This window comes from Puntigrus tetrazona, chromosome 25 (assembly GCF_018831695.1).
Source record: "Puntigrus tetrazona isolate hp1 chromosome 25, ASM1883169v1, whole genome shotgun sequence".
NCBI classification, from domain to species: Eukaryota; Metazoa; Chordata; class Actinopteri; order Cypriniformes; family Cyprinidae; genus Puntigrus; species Puntigrus tetrazona.
This window is the reverse complement of record NC_056723.1, coordinates 9,949,682-9,970,778: the sequence shown is the minus strand read 5'-3', so window position 1 is coordinate 9,970,778 and position 21,097 is coordinate 9,949,682. Positions and strand designations below refer to the sequence as shown.

The 21,097-nt window shown below is 35.8% G+C and overlaps 1 protein-coding gene across 2 annotated transcripts in view; it reads left to right on the top strand.

Annotated features, from left to right (window-relative positions):
* Positions 1-21,097, top strand: part of dock4 (dedicator of cytokinesis 4) — a 59,206-nt gene that overhangs the window by 32,021 nt on the left and 6,088 nt on the right. For both annotated transcript variants that reach the window (XM_043228779.1, XM_043228782.1), the window contains 25 exons: positions 1,790-1,887; positions 1,983-2,066; positions 2,739-2,839; positions 6,541-6,622; positions 7,995-8,165; positions 9,837-10,029; positions 11,466-11,590; positions 12,385-12,519; positions 12,612-12,710; positions 12,821-12,915; positions 13,013-13,088; positions 14,136-14,236; positions 14,462-14,520; positions 14,608-14,756; positions 15,143-15,228; positions 15,855-15,881; positions 16,018-16,113; positions 16,198-16,258; positions 16,347-16,440; positions 16,671-16,819; positions 17,017-17,103; positions 17,881-17,985; positions 18,838-18,979; positions 19,950-20,116; positions 20,842-20,928. In XM_043228779.1, coding sequence (XP_043084714.1) covers positions 1,790-1,887; positions 1,983-2,066; positions 2,739-2,839; positions 6,541-6,622; positions 7,995-8,165; positions 9,837-10,029; positions 11,466-11,590; positions 12,385-12,519; positions 12,612-12,710; positions 12,821-12,915; positions 13,013-13,088; positions 14,136-14,236; positions 14,462-14,520; positions 14,608-14,756; positions 15,143-15,228; positions 15,855-15,881; positions 16,018-16,113; positions 16,198-16,258; positions 16,347-16,440; positions 16,671-16,819; positions 17,017-17,103; positions 17,881-17,985; positions 18,838-18,979; positions 19,950-20,116; positions 20,842-20,928 — 2,669 coding nt within the window. The remainder of the gene's footprint in view (positions 1-1,789; positions 1,888-1,982; positions 2,067-2,738; positions 2,840-6,540; positions 6,623-7,994; positions 8,166-9,836; positions 10,030-11,465; positions 11,591-12,384; positions 12,520-12,611; positions 12,711-12,820; positions 12,916-13,012; positions 13,089-14,135; positions 14,237-14,461; positions 14,521-14,607; positions 14,757-15,142; positions 15,229-15,854; positions 15,882-16,017; positions 16,114-16,197; positions 16,259-16,346; positions 16,441-16,670; positions 16,820-17,016; positions 17,104-17,880; positions 17,986-18,837; positions 18,980-19,949; positions 20,117-20,841; positions 20,929-21,097) is intronic.

Here is a 21,097-nt window from a genome sequence, read left to right as displayed (position 1 = left end):
TTTAAGTCTTACAAAATTATTTCATATCATCTATTAAAATAATAAATAATTATAACTTTTTTTTTAACAAAGTGGTTTTAGTTTAGGCCAACTGCGTCCAGAAGTTTTGGTTCTGCAATATCTTAAAAGCACATGCGAATGATATGTTTTTCATGTCCATGCAGCAACATCATGTGAGCGTGTAACTGCAATAGCGATGATAGTTGAAAACCTCTACCGTTTAAGACATTTCCACTGGTTAATCGTGTCTTCTGGTATATCACTCAACCCCTAGAAGAAACACAACAAAGCATAAAAATGTCTATCAAGTAAATGTAAATTGCAAATGATTGCCTCAGATTTGTCCCATTCAGTCTGCTAGAGTGCTGTGATTTCAGAAATACCTTGTCTCTGTGCCATATGGCCCCGTCTGCATCATGACCTTGATATTGTGATGTATTGATCTGAGCCCTTCAGCAGGTGAATGTCATGGTAACAGTGGCAGAAAACAGAGAGGTCTGCGTTTGGAGCGGAGATCACAGCGGGCTGAGCCCACACCTGCCTCTGTTGACCTTGGAGCTTGGCCCAGTGTCTCTGTGGCTCTGCTGCGCCTTCGCCCAACTGCACACATATCAACGGCCATCTGGCTGTTATTTAACTGAAGGCACTGAACCCAACTTAGATTCTGTTTATATTGCATCTATACTCAGTCTCAAGCTTCGGGCTTTATAAAAATGAGCTGTTTATATTGAGCTTGATCTTTGAGCTGTATCAGTGAGATGTATGAACTATAGACAAAACCACTTTTGTCGGTTTTTAAGTCTTTGTTTCTTTCATATGTAGCTGTATTTAAGGTAAATTAGGAAGGCTTCCTAAAAGGTTCACCGGTGATTATTATGACGACGGTCGATTCACATACAGTTGATTTGCCAACAGTTGATTCACCTGTTATTGATTCAGTACCAATTTATTTTTGATGGTTGATTCACCTATATGTAGTTCAACAGTGATTGATTTACAGTTGATTCGCCTACAGTTGAGTCACAAAAGGTTGATTTCGTACCAGCTGATTCATCAGAAGTTGATTTGCATGATGTTGATTCATTAATTATGATTATTGATTGATCTGCGTTAGTTGATTAACCAATTGTTTGGTACTAACTGATTCGCCAGCAGCTGATTCACCATTGATGATGTTTGGTTCACTTACAGTTGTTTTGTCAGTCGTTTATTAATTACCAATGGATTCACCAACATTTGATTCAACGCTGATGATGATTGATTGATTTATAGTTGATCTGCAAATCCTTGATTTGGTACCAGTGATTCAGCCAATGGTTGATTAACGTTTGATGATAATTTGGGACCAGTAGATCGCAAACAGATGATGGTCGATTCACTTGGAGTTTGATTCTCCAGTCATTGATTTGGTACCAGTGGATTCACCCAACAGTTGATTCAGCAGTTATGATGTTTGATTCACTTAATTGATTCTCAAGTGACTGATTCAGCAACATTTGATTCACCAGCAGTAGAATTGCCAGTGTTGGATTAATCGACAATTGATTTGTCAACAAAGGATTCATCAACAGATTCATCAACATCAACAGCCGAGTTGGTTAATTCTTTAATGTTTGATTCGGAAACTACTGATATAAAAATGGTTGATCTATCAGCATTTGATTTGTTAGTTGCTAATTCTCTTGTGATTGATTCATTCATATTTAAAAAGACTGATTCAGCCACTATATCAATAACACAATTTAAATAGTTTCTATTCCAAAGTGCATGTTTTTAATATTGTTTTCAGGTGACATGTTGGACCTGCTGAAATGGAGAGTCCATCCGGACAGAATTGTTGACTGCCTCTCCAAACTGAAGGACATTGATGGCACTGAAATTGTTAAGGTACATTATAAACCTCATCGACTTGCTTTTACCTCTGAATATTTCCCCAAAATAACTTCTTTGTCTCTCTCTAACAAATGATTGTCTTTGTGTAGTTTTTACAGGACACTCTGGACACCTTGTTTGGGATTTTAGACGAGAGTCCCCAGCGGTACGGACTAAAAGTGTTTGACTGCCTGGTGAGCGATGCCCTGTTCAAGCATTATGAATGTGAATGTGTGAAATGTAGACACTGCGATGTTCCCAAGTTTCTAGTTTCCACAGATACTCTACATATTTTGACTGCGAACTTGTACAGATTCCTCCATCTCTTCCGCAAGGAGATGGTTTCTTGCCGTTAATGAGTACAAGATGCTTTCCTCATCTCTCCTGCACTGTGTTTCCACGGTTACATGCCAAATATGGCAACTCATAAAATCCATCTTAGACTTCTCTTGCTATAATCCAACTCCTGTCCTCACATCCTCTTTATTTCAGGCAGAACAAAGCACTTCTAGATCAGAAAGCAGATTTTAAATAAACTTTGCATGATTGAGCGTTCTGTAGGGCTGCGTGGGAAGTCTTTTGTGCCGTTTTTTTTTTTTTTACACGGTTCTCTGGAATACCTGATTCTGATTGGTCAGTCGCTGCATTCTTCAGTCTGTCAAAAACAATGGTTGTCTTTGGCAAAACTGTTTTCCTACATAGCTGTGCTATTTTTATGTGATTTATTACTCTGTCTTTGATTCTGCTGGTCAGTAATGAAAAATAAACTCTGCCAAAGGAACTTATTTAGCTTAAATAATGTTAATCATTTTGCTATGGATATGCTTACAGCTTTGTTTTAGTGATGCGTTTTATTTTCTCCTCAGGTGCATGTTATAAATTTGCTGCAGGACAGCAAATTCCAGCTCTTCAAACCTGTAATGGATAACTACATTGAGAACCACTTTGCTGGTGCCCTTTCTTACAGGTAAACACTAGGGGTTACAAATCGCCATTTATAGGACAAATGGTTTTAAAATGTCACTGGTTTGCTTGATTTCACTGTAATAATGTCTTCTGTCTCACATATGAGCATATGATTTTAAAATGCTGTTTTAGAATTAGTTAGATTGAAAAATATATATAAAATTCAAAGCATTTGAAGATTTTTTTAAGCCGTACATTTATAATTACGCTTTTTGTTGTTGTAAGATTTTAAGTATTTTAACACAATTCAACATCCTGAGTGTTAAGAGCCAAAATGCATTTATACAAATTGCACATATACTTTGCATTATACGCCTATATACTTCTATTGCAATAGAAAGAGAGAGCGATCTACCAATAATCAGCTATAGTAAACATGCTTTGCATGTATAAATTATGCATCAGACAAATGCTCGAAACGCTCCAAAAAATTCTAGAAACCTTTGGTGTTTATCTGAAATTGCATGTCATGCTTTTGGGAGAGTTGGTTTTGGTATCGTAGAAAGATAAAAGGTGTTTTATGTTAAGCTCCAGGCATTGTATACTGTAACCCGTGGATTTTCTAGGTCCTGTCAGCGCTGAGGGAGATGCAAAACACAGCAAAGTCTTGCTTTCATCTGTCAGAACTGGTTTTATTTTACTGACAGTGCAGTTTTTGCGCTATATGTGTGGTCAGAAAGGGAAAGTGTGTTGTCAAATAGTGTTTCAGATCTCAAGTATAATTCAATAGGATTCAGAATTCCTTCTTTTGACTTTTTTGTTTGTTTTTGTCTTTATTTTCCTCCTAATGTTGGTTCTAACCTCTGCTCTCTCTTTGTCTTCTGAACCTTCTGCTTTCTGTCTCTCTCGTTCCCTGTCATGTTTGGCTCTGTGTGTGTGTGTGTGTGTGTTGTTCTGGCCGTGCTGTCTGTCAGTAATGAGGCGTGTGGTTGTGTTGTTGTGTGTGGGCAGTGATGTGGTTTGTCTTCTGTAACGCACTGAGGTGTGGAGCATCATGTCAGAGTTGAGGTGGATGTGGGCGGCTTGCAAAATACTCACTCTCGCTCTGTTCCCGTCACCAAGTCCCTTAACGCTGTCTCGTGTTTGTGTCTCACCATGTCTTGGTCTGTCTCTGTCTCTACTCAAGCTCCCTCTTTCTCTTTTTGTCTTTATTATTTTATCTCAATTTTTTTTTTCATGCATAATCTCAAACATATTTGATGGTAATTTATTAATTGTTATTTATTTGATTTGTTTTTATTTTATTTTTATTTTTTTTGCATTATGTGCAATCATTGCATGTTTACATTTCTTATGATCTTTATATTTTATTTAGTTCACTATTTTTTCATATTGCTTCAAACTATTGTGTTTTAAAAGAGCCAAGAAAATCCGGTTGATAGGTTCCCTATGGATTCCAGACAATGTTTTTTTCACAGCCTATTTTCAGTTTAATGTTATTTGCTTTGTAACCATTCTCACACACACACACACACACATCTTCACACAGCGCTGTTTCTCCCAGCATGCTCAAAGACACACTAAGGTTAATCTGCAGTCAGGATGGATACTGTGGTGATGAGGGCCTGTTTTTCTCAGGGTAGAAATACTGAGCCACTGGGTTCATTCTGTGTGTCAGTATTCCTAAAGCCTCTGAATTGAATGTAGCTGATGGTGTTGTCAGACTGTTTCCTGCTGTTATCACTAGTGAATGAACAGTGAATCACATAGTATTCACATTTACAACACTGTTTAACTAGTGTGTGAAATAAGAAGTCTGTATTATGTAATTTATGATACAATCTAGGTGAGAAAAAGTATTTTTTTTCAAAATGATCATAATTAAATATGATCAAGAGACTGATCTTAACAAAAAACAACCAGAACTATGAATTAGAATCATCAAAAACTCATTTGAATGGAATATAGATGAACCAAGATTAATTAAATTATATAGAAAAGAACAGAAAATCTGAACTGAACTTTATTCTGAACAAAAAACAGAATTCAACTGAACTGAACTGAGTCTAATTAAACTGAATTGAGGGTCGTGTAGCTTAGCCAAAATATATATTACCAGTCAGATCTCTGTTAATATAAATAATATAAAAAGCGTACAGTTCTTGGTTAATTGTTTTAGACTATTTTAGGCATTTTAAGGCGGTTGATTTTAGTACGATCACAGCATATCTTAAAATTAGTGAGGTGCTTCAGTGTGTTTTATTAAGATCTAATTGGATTTTAAATGAAATCTTTAGGGGGAATGAGAGCTGGTATTACGAAGTGGTTAACATTAATTGCAATCCCATGCTGTGATAGTTAACATGTTCCTCCTTATGGCCAAATTACTCTCCTGGGCTTCCAAAATCAACAAGAGCCTTATAAAAGAACCAGTTTTCCTCCCAATTATTTTTCATTTGTTATTAATCACAACATCTCACTTTATAAATTAAGCAATGCAGCCAAAAAACCAAAGTTTAACCTACAGTACACAGAATTAAAGTCCTTCTGACCCAGATCTTGATGGATTGGACCTTAAGGATGTTACCACATTTTGTCTTAGCATGTATATTTTTTTTGAAAGCATTTATCTTTACAATAGCCCTGTGATTGTTTTTCTTTTCCCCTCAGAAAGTCTGTGTTTCGATGCACAGAACATTCATTTAATTTATCCCGTTAATGAAAATTAAACAAATTAGATATATTTTTTTAATAAATGGGATTTAATGTTAAAAGTTAAAAGCATTAAAAAAATAAACAGGTTGCCTTAAATACCTTTACAGTTATGTCTGTGTATATGATATGAAGATAGTGTTACTCAAATCAAATGGTCAAATGCTCATGAAGTGACGCTCAGAGCAGCTGCAGAGATGTTGTTTGTGCGTTTATGTCGTCATAGTGAGACTGCAGATGTTAATATCACCGGAAGCGTCTCGCACGCTTCAGTACAGTAGTACACAAAAACGCACATCTGCGCCATTCATTAACACAGACATGTTGAATTTATATTTAAATATGTGCAGCACAATATTACAGATAAGTGTGGCAGTGTGCTCACTTGTGTATGCACGCACGTTTTTGTGTGTGTGTGTGTGTGTGTGTGTGTGTGTGTGTGTGCGTGTGCGTGTGTGTGTGTGTGTGTGTGTGTGTGTGTGTGGAGCGGAACTCCACTGTACTCGATACAGAGAGCGAGACCATGTGATGTACCAAAATTAGAAGCAGCCGTGTAAATAAGATAAATAACACACAGCTATTTAGTTTAATAAAAGAACAAGGCATTGACCTGCTTTATAGGAAAGGAAACTTTAAATGGCTTCTGTTATGATCTGGCGCCATAGAGAAAATAAAATTAACTTGACCATTTCCCCCACCAAAAAATGGCAGGAAAACACTGCTAAATTAGATTTCAAAAACAAACAAAATCCCAGGCTTTTGAACAGATGTGTAAACTTCGGAATAACTATATAAACATAAAATAGTAAATAAAAAACTTAAAGGAAACAATTAGTGTAACATGAGCATTCAAAGATTTTCCCATGCATTTTTTTTTTTACCTGTAAATGTCATTTCAGGTGATCCTTGAAAATCTTTAGTGCTGCCTATGGATAATTTGTGATATGATGCATTTTCTCTGCCGGGCAAAGAGAAGCGTACAGCATTCACACATAAAAACGCAGCATTAAACAAACATTGATGTTTAATATTCCGGACTTGTGTCTGCAGGGATCTGATCCGTGTGTTGAAGTGGTACGTGGATCGTATCATTGATGCCGAGCACCAGGAACAGATCCAGCAGGTTTTGAAGGTGAGAACATTTAACATATCATGCTTCATTCAGGGTGTATGTTACAGTATATATGCAAATCTCTGAGGAAACATATGCACCCTGTCTCTATCTGTCAGCCCGTCATGTTGGGCTTCCTCCCCAGCAGCTATGAATACCCTTGATCTGTTCTAGCGCTCCAGCCTCTCTCTCACCCACAGAAGTTATTTTCTTGCCCGTCATGCAACCGAGCTACAAACATTCGGTCTTTTCTTGTGTTCATTCGCCCGTTTGGCTTTCATGACCTGCCGTGGTGCCGCCGGGCTCATTCTCCAAAAGCCTCCGCGCTCGTTTACACCCTTCAAAGGTGTTATTTGAAAGCAATTCCCACTTTCTTACCTTGAACCCTTCAAACCTCTTTGGGAAGAATGTGGGTCATTCATCTTTTGGTGTTTTTGCTCTTTATAATCTTTAAAAGACGGAAAATGCACTTTACACAATGTCTCTAGGACAGGTTTGACCTTCCTTCCAATTTATTTATTTAAAAATAATAAATAAAAAGTGTATTCATCCCGTTATATTCAGCATGTTCAGCAAGTGAAATGCCTTTTAGTATAATTGTAAAAAATGCCCATACTGATTTTTGTAAGCAATTTTTGTATTGGTAACAATATTTACTGGACTTAAAGTAAAACACCACTTTTTAAAAAAACAAATAAGCTAATTTTCCAACTCCCCTAGAGTTAAACAGTTGGGTTGTGCTGTTTTTGAATCCATTTAGCCAACCTCCAGATCTGGCAATAGCGCTTTTAGCTATAGCTTAGCATAGATCGTTGAATTTGATTCGAACGTTAGCATCGCGCAAATAAATGTATGAAAAGTTTCTACATTTTTGCTGTTTAACTCTTCTATAGTTATATTGTGCCTTAAGACCGACATAAAATGAAAAGTTACGATTTTCAAGGCTGATATAACTAGGACCTATACTCTCAATCAGCCAGCGTATAAAAACATAACTTTTCATTTTACGTCGGCCTTAGTACACAATATAACTATAGAAGAGTTAAATAGGAAAAATATTAAACTTTTTGGTCATTTTTTTTAGCGTGATGCTAACGGTCTAATCAAAATCAATGATCTATGCTAAGCTACAGCTAAAAGTGATTCGAAAACGGTAATACTCAACTTTTCAGGGGAGTTGGAAAATTAGTCTACTTTCAAAAAAAGTGCTGTGTTCCTTTAAGTAACTTACTTTACATTTAGTTTATTATCCATACTCTCTTAAAATACTAGATAAAATGCCAGTGTCAGCCAGTGTGAGAAACATTTATTATCTCTCAGTCTCCACTGTATTTTATTGCATTGCATTATGTGTTTATTTCAATAACGGTTGCTTGATATTATATGCTTGCAGGCGTCAGAGTATCTGTTTAAGTACATTGTACAGTCACGGCGTCTGTATGCGGCTGCCACCGGAGGCCAGAACGAGGAGGAGTTTCGCTGCTCTGTTCACGAACTCTTCAAATCAATCCACCTGTTCCTGTCACACGAGAGTAAAGGCATCAGCCCCATCACACACACACAGGTGAGACACACACACACACGCACTATACTGAGTGATGAGAAAGCATGCACTTCTTTTGTAAGAGTGCTATTATTGAGCATAGTACACCAGCATAAAATTTAATTTTTATAACCTGAAGAGATTATACTCCCTCAGCTAAAATAATCATATCTTATACTACTTTTTCAAAGTTTATGGTTCATGAGACTTGTTTTTATCAAAGCTGCATATATTTAATAAGGAATAGCATAAAACAGTAATATTTGGGAAATATTGTTACAGCATAAAATTACTTTTTAAATCTGTTTTAAAATGTATTTTTTTTCTGTTAAGCAAAGCTGAATTTTCAGCAGCTGTTACTCCAGTTTCCAGTGTCACGCGACCTTGAAGTTCATAAAACAACATTTGCTGACATTTTTAATATAACAATATAAAAGTGCTTTAGAATTTAGCATTCTTAGTGCAATAAAAGCAATAAGACAATTAATGAAATAAAAGGTGTAAGTACATACCTATACTGTATATGTGTATTTATATATACATAATAAACATATACAGATATATTATGTAAATAAAAATGTTTGTTTTAAATCATGATTAATTGTTTATTATAAATAATAATAGATTTTTCCAGAAATCATTATTTACCATTGTTAATTGTTATTTTTAAAAATCTTTTGCATAAACATTATTAATGAATTAAAATATACTCAAACTTAGGTCTTGGTTCGAACTTTGATCTGCTATTGGTGTTTGTGGACCATGTTACAAAAAATTAGTGGATACACACCTCCAGATATGTTCGGTTTATTTATAATTTGCACTAATTTAGCCCTATATCAGTTAACTAGACTTACCATAGATACGAATTTGAATTAAAGATGTGTAAGGATATTGGATTAAGACATTATTTTACCCATACTGGACCCGCTTTACTAATCTGGACCGTTTCTGAACATTTCCACAATCCACCATTCAATTACAGCAAAACAAATACATACACTAAGAAAACGTAAGTTTATTGTATACGGCACTTCTTTTTCAGCCCCACCCAGATTTGTTCTGCTAGCATATCAGTGTTCAAAGCTCAGTCAGCCCACGGAGAGTTAAGCCAGTCTTGATATACACAAACAGCGACGCACGCTGAGTGCGCTAAAAGCCCGCCACGCACTGTCACGGGCGAGTCAGCTGAGCCGTGTGTGTCCGGCGGGCTCCCGTTCTCTCCGAGATTGCTTTCGGCACGCACACATTCGCACATTAGCTCGCACTGAACTCTCACACAGGTCTGTTCTTGTTATGGCGGCCCAGCAGGAGAGCAGATTTCAATTAACACGGCCAAGAAAACAAAGCGTCTTTGGACACCGCGGCATAATCCGAAGCACATGCAGGCGACTGGAGCTGTGCCAGATTTGTGTCATCGCATTCGTGTGTGTGTGTGTGTGTGTGTTTGTGCGCGAGTGCCTTTGCTTACATCTGTTGTTTGACATCCCCTGCCGCGCCAGAGGAACATTTCCCCACTAAATCAATGTGAAAATGCGTTTGGAGGAAGACGATAGCGGCGCTACAGTGAATCAAATGCACAAAACACACACATACTGCAGCATGTTACACGTAGTAGTAAACTGTATCTCTTGGGTGCCGACTAATAAGGCTTTTCGTGTTTAAATAACTTGTTTATTGGCATTTTCGCAGGCCGTGTTCCTGAGATCGTTCCCGACTGTGTGCTGCGAGCTGCTAAAGATCTTCAGCATGAGAGAGGTGGCAAATCTGGCCCGCGACACGCTGAGCAGCCTGCCTGCCCTCACGCACACGGACTGCCCTCTACAGGCCGTCAAACTGCAGTGCATGGCCAAGACCGTGGAGAGTCCACTTTACGTCAACCCGGGTAAAGGATCTCGCTCGGGTTTCTGTTTTAAAAAATGGTTAAACATGAATAATTACTCCTGTAAACTGTAAAATCAAGTCTATGTTTATCAGAGGCCATCTAAAATGCTAGGGTACACCGCGTCTATGCTGTTTAAAGGGAAAGTTCACTCAAAAATGTAATTCTTTAGTCATTAATTACTCACCCTGATGTTGTTTCAAACCTAAAAGACCTTTGTTCATCTTAGGAACACAAATTAAGATATTTTTGATGAAATCTGAGAGCTTTTTGACCCTTCAACTGACACTTTCAAGGCCCAGAAACGTAGTAAAGACATCATTCAAATAGTCTATGTGAAATCAGTAATGCATATAAATGTTATGAAGCTAAGATCATTTCTTCTCTTCCATGTCAGTCTTACATGCACTTTGAAAAATATATATTTTGTATCATAGGCTCATATAGTTTGATACACCAGACTCATATAGTTTTATATATTTTTATAAATAAACCAAGCAACGTATGCAGTTTTATGCAGCTTAATACATTTATTCTCCCAATAGTACGTATTAGAAAGATCATTTTAGTTTTATGATCAAAGCTAGTACATTTTTATTATGCAGGTAAAACTTACAAAGCAGTTTAATACAAATGAGCATTGAAAGATGAATGGGTAAACATTCTTCTAATACCTGATTGTATCATATTTAATATTGACATTTTCCTAAAAAGATGATGTCCACGATTTTTCTAAGAAGCGATGTCAAGCCAACCCATTTTACTCCGATCAAGTAAGGCAGAGGAAATTGCTACAATCATTTCAAGCACAGACATCGAAAAACATGTCTCAAAAATGAAGATTTGCTTGTATAGTTACAGGTATATTTAAAAAAAATTGTATTAAGTAAATATTGTTGAAATTGTTTCGTAATGGATTTTTTTTTCTTTGAAAATCTAGACAAAACGCACAATTTGGCGTATTAATTTATGCAGTGTTAAAAACAATTGGCAAAATATATGGGGCAAAATGTGAAAACCTGTGTTCGGTATTCTGCCTTCGGAGCAGTGCTTAATTTAGTTTGGACTGTTTTACCGATGTATTGACTACGTTTCTGGAGCTGGGAACATTTCAGTTGTATTGCTGTCTATGAAGGGTCAGATTGATCTCCGATTTCATCAACAATAATTCATTTGTGTTCTGAAAATGAACAAAGGTCTTACAGTTTTGTAATTAATGACAGAATGAATTTAATCTTGGGGTGAACTGTCCCTTTAACTTGCTAAAAAAGCTTAAACTATTCATCAAACGACAAGACATGTAGTAGATTTTTGATCCACAGCTTTCAAGCTATGTTTTGGTAACGTCGATCATTAAAAGGCCTTCGAGATTTGCGTATCAAATACTATCCAGTAGGGTTTATTCTTGATCCTTATGTGTGTGTGTTGTGTGTTGTCAGAGTCGAGGTGTGTGCTGTTACCTGTAGTGCTGCGTCTGCTGCACACACACCTGCAGGAGCAGAGGGAGCTGGTGCTGTGTGCTAATATCCTCACCAGCATGCTGACGCTCAACACATCTGCCACGGTCAGTGTCTGCTGCTCACTTCTTCTCTGCCTCACTTTCTTCTTTTGTTCCATTTATTGGTTATTTTGTAGATCTTGTCCTTTTTACTTTTTCTACCTATTTTAGTTGCTGATTTTGTAAATAAAATATAAAATGATATTTAAAATGTGATTGTATACTTTTTTTAATCTGAAAATGGTAATTGGTTAGAAAAAAGAAATTTGTAAATCTAAAAGCAAGAAATTTATTTTATAATTTAATATCTATATATATATATATATTTTTTTTTTTTTTCTTAAATTTATACATCGGCATATATTTATATATACATAATAAGTATACACAGTACACACAGATATATTATGTAAATAAAAACTTTTCACAATCACAATTAATCATTTGACAGCACTATTATATAGTTGATTTTGTATAAAAAATGTAATCGCGTTCAGAGGACATGTTCAAATTAATTACTTGTTTAATATGATTGAATTATGGCTTATTAAGTCATATAGAAATTATCAATAATTATGTAACCAAATAAGTAAAAAAAAAAAAATAGTGTTTTGACCTCTATGTAAATTTTGCCGTAATTTAGTGATAAGGAAACTGACGTTTATTCAATATTTTGTTTTTATTACAATAATGCATTGGGGCTTTTCTTAGTAAATATTCATATATGTGATTAATTGCTATTTACCTTGACCAGCACATATTAAAATTGTATGGAACATTTAAAAAAAAAGATGCAATATGCATTTTAATAATGAAGTATAAAATGAAATGAAAAGAAATGCCTGTGTGTGTCTGTGTAGGAGTGCGGTGTGTCTGACGAGGTGAATCTGGTCATGGAGAGTCTGTCTGGAGTGTTACTCAGGACTGTACTGGAAGTGACCAATCGGCCTCAGCCTGCCGCCACCTCCCTGCGCCTGCAGTACCAGGATGTTACAGTATGTGTGGCCTCCTCTGACGAACTTAGATTTCTTTCTTCAGGGAAAGCATTCTAGTAAATTGAATAACAAATTAGATGTGTGCGTTTCAGGGCGAATTTGTTGCCTGCTTGCTCGCATTGCTGCGGCAGTTAAAAGATAAAGAATACCAGCAGCTTCTCAGCAGATTTCCCACTAAAGATGAACTAACGGTAAAATCATTTGATAAACCTTACCAGACTGCACTGAGCCCGTTTAACCCGCTTATTCTCTTTTAATAATAGTGATCGGTGTAGTCTGACGTTAAAGTCTTGTTTTCTAGAGTTTCCTCCTGCAGTTATTCACTGTCTTCAGAATACTTATTCGACCGGATATGTTCCCCAAAGACTGGACTGTCATGAGACTGGTCGCTAATAAGTAAGTGCTGAAAACAAAACCTGAAGTGGTTCGTATGCAGTCTCATTCAGCTACGGAAATGGTTTATGGCTTGACGTTTCCGTTTGTTTGTGTTTAGTGTCATCATAACCACCATCTTATATCTCTCCGACACCCTGCGCAACAACTTCCTTAATGAGAAATTTGACTTCAAGGTAAAGAGATTTTACATGTACTACTGTTCAAAAGGTTTTTATTTATTAAACCCGTCAAAGGTGAATTATGTTTATAAGGTTTGGAACTACTCGTTTGTGGTTTATTTTCTAAATGCTTTTTCAGTTGCCTTGCAGAAAGCTCTTAAAAATAAGGATTTTTTTAAAAATGCAAATATAGCCTGGATCCTTTTATGGATCATTTTTAAATTAATAATTATTTTTAGTCGTTAAACTGATCAAAAGCGAATGTTGTGAGAGATTTCTATTTTAAATGACCACTGCACTTTTGTCATTTCTATTCATGAGAGATTCCTAAAAATAATATGAAGCAATTATTAAACAACACTGTTTACAACATTGAAATTTGTGATAAGTGGCAAATCTGCATATTAGATTTTATTTTTTAATAAATAACAGTATATCATAATTTTACTAATTTTATTATATTTTTGATCAAATAAATGCAGCCCTGGCTTCTTTCAAAAAACATTTGTAAATTAAACCCACAACTATAATTTGCATTCTTAACTTTGATAGAAATAAATAAAAAATAAAATAATACAGATTATTAATTATTAATTTTCTGCTTTCTAATATGCTAAAATACCAGAGAAAAATTTGCATGTACTGCATGTAATTCACCATTATTTTTACTCTTTCATTAAATATATTCATATACTTAAATGTCTTTAATACACATAGTGTGTTGAAAATTTATAAGCCATTAACTCTGATCTAAACTATTAAAATGTTGGATTAATTAACCTACATATAATATGATATTGTATAATATATATATTTTTTAAATGGTGTAATCAACTTGAATACAGTAGATCACGCCAGGAAAAAATTATGGGTAAGGTGAAGTACAAATATTTCCTTGCATGTTTTTATTTACGTAGTGCTATATGAAGAAAAAAAGACTGCTTAGGACTGCTTTTTTTATTTTCCTGTATCTCCTAGTGCATCCTGGGAACATGTAAAACATGTGCCTGCAATGCAGATGATCATCGTCAGCCTCTTAATTAGCTCTCTTTTCATCTGTAGGTATGGGAGTCCTATTTTTATCTCTGTATAATATTCATCAACCAGCCCTGCCTCCAACTAGAAATGTTCCCGCCCTCCAAGAGGAAAAAAGTCCTGGAGAAGTGAGAGCCCTTCCTGTTCCTTTCCTTTGTATGATCAGAATCCTACCAGGAACGAGACTTCAGATTTCACCATGTACAATAACGCACTACTAGTAACAGCAGGTTTAGTGATGTACTGTACACTCGGTTATTCAGTACGTTTACATCGTGAGCACCGTGGGAAAACCATTGCAATTTCCACAATATCCAGATGTGACGTGATCGTTTTGTTTTATGTTTTTGAAGGTACGGTGACATGAGAGTGATGATCGGCTGTGAGATTTTCAGCATGTGGCAGCATTTGGGTTCGTCCGCTTACACAAATCTGCATCGAGCGCTTGTGAGTCACGTGACCGGTGCGTAATAAAGCAATATGTGATTTTGTCTGCCAGGTGACTATAAGCTGAATCTCATTCCCACCCTGATCGGTCCGTTCATGGAGGTGACTCTGGTACCGCAGATGGACCTGAGGAACGTGCTCATCCCCATTTTCCACGACATGATGGACTGCGAACAGCGACGGAGCGGCAACTTCAAACAGGTGCTGAAATCACAGTCACATAAACACCGTCTGAGCGCGCGAGAGCGGCGCGATGTTCATGTCACAGCGAATTATGCGCGGGCGTCAAAGTAAAACGCCGTGGACGAGAGGAAGTCCGGCTTGTTTACCACGATCGTGTCGCTTTGGAATGGAAGCAAGATTTTGAGCTGCTCGTGCAAGTTTAAAGCTGAACTGCAGCGGATGTATCATTTATTTTCTAAATGTAACCGAGCTGTCTCACAGAAATCCCTTAAAAACTGTTATTAAAACATGTGAATATAGCCCGGAACAGACGTGCTTATGATACCTTATGTGGATTTAAATCAGACGTGGACGTGCTTGTAAAAATGAAAACTGACATTTTCAGGATATTTTGTTTTTTAAAGGTGGAGGCCAAACTAATAGACAAACTGGATGGCCTGATGTCAGAGGGAAAAGGAGACGAGACATACAGAGAGCTCTTTAACAACATGTGAGGTTTAATTCTTTCCGATATCGTGACGCTTTGTAGCTGCAATGACAAATTGAAAGATTTCTGTAAATTATATTTGTAGAAATGTATAGAGATTTGTATAAATGTCAAACTTTACATGCTACAAATGATGAAATATAAATATAAAAGAGTGCTAGGTTGTTCGGTTTGTGATCAGTAAGTTTATTTTTTTCATATTTCTATTAATTTCATACGAAATGAATAGTTTTTTGTAAGCAAGGATGCATTGAATTGATAAAACACTTTCAGTAAATGTTATGTTACATAAGTAAAATTTTTTTTTTTTCAGCAGCACAGCTATTTTCAACATTGATCATAATAAGAAAATATTTCTATAGTATGAAATCAGCATATCACAATGATTTTTGAAGGATCATGTGACACTGAAGACTAGAATAATAGTGCTGAAAATTCAGCTTTGCATCACAGGAAAAACTTTTAAAAATATTTTTCATTAAATAAATTCAGCCTTGATGTCAAAGACGCACGTGCAACCCCAAACCTTAGAGCAGTAGCGTATGAATATGAAATATCACAAACTATGAAATACTTTAAAGTATATATTCAGTTTTAAAAATACTATGTTTTTTATCTTTCTGCGTTAGAATCCCACTGTTTGGTCCGTATCCGAGGTAAGACCCTCATTAAAATACCATGTGCTATATACTATGCAGCTATTAGTAACAGCACAAAAAGGTCTTCAATTTAAAATTTGACTTTTTATTGTTCAAGTGTTTATTGTTGTTCATATGAATGCATCTGATATAGTCTCCTGAAGAAGATTGAGAGAGAGACCTGGAGAGAAAGTGGCGTTTCCCACATCGCTACCGTCACACGGCTAATGGAGAGATTGCTAGATTACAGGTAAAGCAGACGCACTCCCATCAGTACAGCACACAAACACACGCATGTTCTGTGCATGAGACACTCTTCAACATCTCCTCACAGGGACTGCATGAAGATCGGAGAGGTTGATGGGAAAACAATGGGATGTACGGTCAACCTTCTGGTTAGTTTCACCTTTTATTATTTGATATTCTTTGAGGTAAGCTACGGAAAAAAAGCATGTTCTGCTCACATTTTCCTGTTCTTTTTAGAACTTCTACAAAACCGAGTTGAATAAAGAAGAAATGTACATCCGTTACATTCACAAGCTCTATGAGCTGCACCTGAAGGCACAAAATTACACCGGTAATAATCGCAATAAACATTTTCATTTACATTTTTTACTTTCATCTGTGCACCACTTAATTTTGAATAATAATATTAAAATAATTTCAATATTGCTTTTTAAATGTGAACTGTTTACATGATACCTTTTTATAATCATTATAATAATAATAAGAAGAAATATTGTCCTATTCAAATATTATTCACTGGTGTAAATGACAGTTTTGTGTTCTTTTTGTGTGATGTTTCAGAGGCGTCTTACACCCTGCTGCTGTATGATGAGCTGCTGGAGTGGACCGAAAGGCCTCTCAGAGAGTTCCTCACGTACCCCATGCAGAGCGAATGGCAGAGGAAGGAATGCCTCCATCTCACCATCATACACAACTTTGACAGAGGAAAAGTGAGTCCATTTTAATACTTTATGCGACTGTCAAGACTTGGTGTTGAACATGAGTCAACATGAGAGAGCTTCTTTTCTTTCTACATACTGCCACCTTGTGGCTGAAGCCTACTGCTGCAATTACACAACCGTTTTGATGAGAGCCTTGTTTGTAGCTTAAAATATTACTGTTTTAAAAACTAAGCTATTTATTCCAGTGCTGGGAAAACTGTATCATACTGTGCCGAGAGCTGGCCAATCAGTACGAAGCGTATTATGACTACAGGAACCTCAGCAAGATGAGGGTAAGTGCTTCCTCTTTACGGACCATGCATTTATGTGTTTATATATATATATATATATATATATATATATATATATATATATATATATATATATATATATACATACAACCAGATTATTGTAAAGGCTGCGCTGTGTATTTCTGCTGCGCTAGCAATAAACACATTGAATGAAATGCACCATATACATGTTTGAATGGCGCATCTTCACCTGTCTTTATTTTGGTTCAGTTCAGATTCCTCTGCAGTTGTTGTATGCTGTAAAAATAAAAATAATGTAATTAAAATTAAAAATAATAGAAATAATAAAAATTTGTCACAGGACAGAAATGAGATTGGGAAAGCCATTAGTATGTTATTTTTAAATTTATTTATAATAAATAACAGTAAAATAAATAACTACATTATGTGCGTATCTACTTTTGACTTGAAAACACTATTAATGAACAAATATTTAGTCAAATGTTTCAGTGTCATATGACCCCAGTATTTCTTTACTTATTTTCATGCACACTAATCTGCAGTTCAAACACCATGTGGCTGTAAATATAATGCTTATTCGATCTAAATTGAGTCGTTAATATATTCATTACACTTACGCCCAATTGTTATCCTAATGAGGCATTTGGCTTTAACTGTTAAACTGTATCATCCCGATTGTTTTTTGTTTATTCTGTTACACAGTCGATTGCTTCACAGATTGTGGCGGTAATTTGTCATATTAACATCTGTTTGTGTTACATTGTGCTCAATGGTCTGTTTTATTTGCATGTTTGATAGATGATGGAAGCCTCTTTCTACGACAAAATAATGAACCAGCAGAGGCTCGAGCCGGAGTTCTTCAGAGTCGGCTTCTACGGAAAGAAGTTCCCCTTCTTTTTAAGGGTACACTTAAAAGCACATTTGTCAAATGATTAATTACAATTAATAACATCCAAAATGAAGGCTTACATAACATGCAAATATAAATACAAGCATGTGCATTTATTTATTTAATAAAAAAAAAGAAAAAGGATATATATCTATATCTATCTATCTATCTATCATATATATATATATATATATATATATATATATATATATATATATATATATATATATATATATATATATATATATATATATATATATATATATATATATGTATATGTATATTTATTTATTATAAAATATAAGAATGTGAATATATAAATGTAGAAAAATGTCAATATTTTCTAAATATATGCTTCTTTTTGTATTTATATATGTAGAATAAATATACACAGCACACGTAGATATTACGATTAATCAACATTAAACGTTTGACACAATATGTATTTATGTTTGTATACATTTAATATAATATACATTATATTATAATCTTATTCAAGCATTGTTTTCGTATTTAGATGGATCTTTCTGTTTAAAATGATATCCTGCAGTTTATCATCTTGTCCACTTGGGGGCACTTGCCTTCCAGATCTCACTGCAACTCGTCTATAATTTGTAACATTTCCCTTTTTTTTTTTTTTTTTTTTTTTTTTTTTTAGCTATTCTCATTTTATCCAATCGCTATTCTTTGTATTTTCACGCCACAGTGCAGTGTGTGGATGACTGTAATAGGAATGGAGGGGGAAATGAGAACGAATTAGGAATTCTGAAAGATTTACTCTATTCTCATTTAATCCCTCAAACGGTCAATGTTTTGCCCAGTGTCTTCCGCTTTTTTCCTCATTACGCGTGTCTGTGTGCGGACAGAATAAAGAGTTTGTGTGTCGGGGGAACGATTACGAGCGTCTGGAGGCCTTTCAGCAGCGGATGCTCAGCGAGTTTCCTCACGCCATCGCAATGCAGCACGCCAACCTGCCCGACCAGACCATCCACCAAGCAGACGCACAGTGTATCCTCTAACACGCATTTGCTTTTGGTTCCGTTTTCCTTTTTTTCCCCCCCTTTTTTCTTTTGTCCACAACGAAAGGCACATACAAAATCAAAATGGGTTTGAATAAATTGATATGCTGTGTTTATAGAGATAGATGTAAAAGGGTTTAAGCATAAATAAAATAAGTGGAATACTGCTTTAAATTGTTGTTTTCCCCCCAAAAATACAATGTTTTTTGGCTTTTCTGAGCAAAAAAAATTATACATTTTCCCTGATTTACATATAACAATATTCATATTTACAACAAAAATTTATTTATAACATATTAAAAGACTAACTACCCAGGTTTTGCTTATTTGTCAGTAAGACTTTTTTAATAATTTAAAACAGTAATTTTTTTTGCTCCCTTATTTTCTATGTGGTAATATGTACAAGTCAGTATAAGCATGTTGTTTATATATTTACATGAATATTATGTTACACTGAATGACACATTTTCATGTTATTTCAACCAAAAATTCATGTTACAAAATCATATTTTTATTATTTATTGGGTTAGTTAACTGTTTTTTGTTGTTGTTGTTGTTGTTATGTTTTGAAGTTTTTCCTGTATTAACCGGATTTGTTTATTCAGGTTCACATTAATTTTTTTAGATTGCCAAATTGCTCCTCGAGGGTTCTTAGATGAGGGCTGGTGTGCGGATGAGGGCAATTAAAGAACGGAGAAGTGCTAATAGGGCAGCTGTTAGATGTGTAAACTGTTGGTCGGCAGCCAGCAGCACAGTTTCTAATCAGATGAGTATCTAAACTGAGTTCACGCTGCTCTGTGACCTCTTCTCTTCACAGAGTCTAACCAGCTGCTAATGGTCTAATAGTTGAGTGTATCTGAGGCACAAGTTCACGAGACGCTCCAACTTCTTTCTGTGAGTGCTAGGAGACTTGTTTGTTTGAATGTGCTTGGTACATCCCTTAACTGTTAGCGATACAGATCTGCAGATCTATGCTGTTAGTCCTGTCCCTGAAAACCAGGACGTCCTGCAGAGAGACGGAGTGCCCAACAACATCAAAAGCTTCTACAAAGTCAACCACATCTGGAGGTTTCGCTACGACAGGCCTTTTCACAAAGGCACCAAAGACAAAGAGAACGAGTTTAAGGTGCCGTCTCTATCTATCTATCTATCTATCTATCTATCTATCTATCTATCTATCTATCTATCTATCTATCTATCTATCTATCTATCTATCTATCTATTTATCTATCTGTCTGTCTGTCTGTCTGTCTGTCTGTCTGTCTGTCCGTCTTTGTCTTTCTGTCCGTCTGTCTCTCTGTCTATCTATCTATCTATCTATCTATCTATCTATCTATCTATCTATCTATCTATCTATCTATCTATCTATCTAACTATTTGTCTGTCTGTCTGTCTGTCTTTCTGTCTGTCCGTCTTTCCATATCTGTCCGTCTGTCTGTCTCTATCTATCTATCTATCTATCTATGTATTTATCTATCTATCTATCTATCTATCTATCTATCTATCTATCTATCTGTCTGTCTGTCTGTCTGTCTGTCTGTCCGTCTTTGTCTTTCTGTCCGTCTGTCTCTCTGTCTCTCTATCTATCTATCTATCTATCTATCTATCTATCTATCTATCTATCTATCTATCTATCTATCTATCTATCTATCTATCTATCTGTCTGTCTGTCTGTCCGTCTTTCCATATCTGTCCGTCTGTCTGTCTCTATTTCTAAATCCCTCACTCTCTCTGCGCAGTTCTTTTCATTTTTTTTTGATGTTGCTAAAGTCTCGGGCACCAAGGTGATGAAATGATTTCATTTTTTCAAATCAGTTTTGCGATGTTCATGTTGCTTGTGTTGTGTTGTAGAGCCTGTGGGTTGAGCGGACAACACTGACCCTCGCTCAGAGTCTACCTGGCATCTCTCGCTGGTTTGAAGTCGAGAAAAGGGAACTGGTGAGTCACAGCTGAAAAAAGAAAAGAAAAAGAAAAATGTTAATTTTGACAAGACACTGGTAGACTACAGCCTCTGATAAATCGCACTGCCTGTCATGTACAGGACAAGGTTTTTTCAAGCGCTTCGCCCAATGTCGTGATTTTAAAGTAACTGCTCCCAAGACTCCAC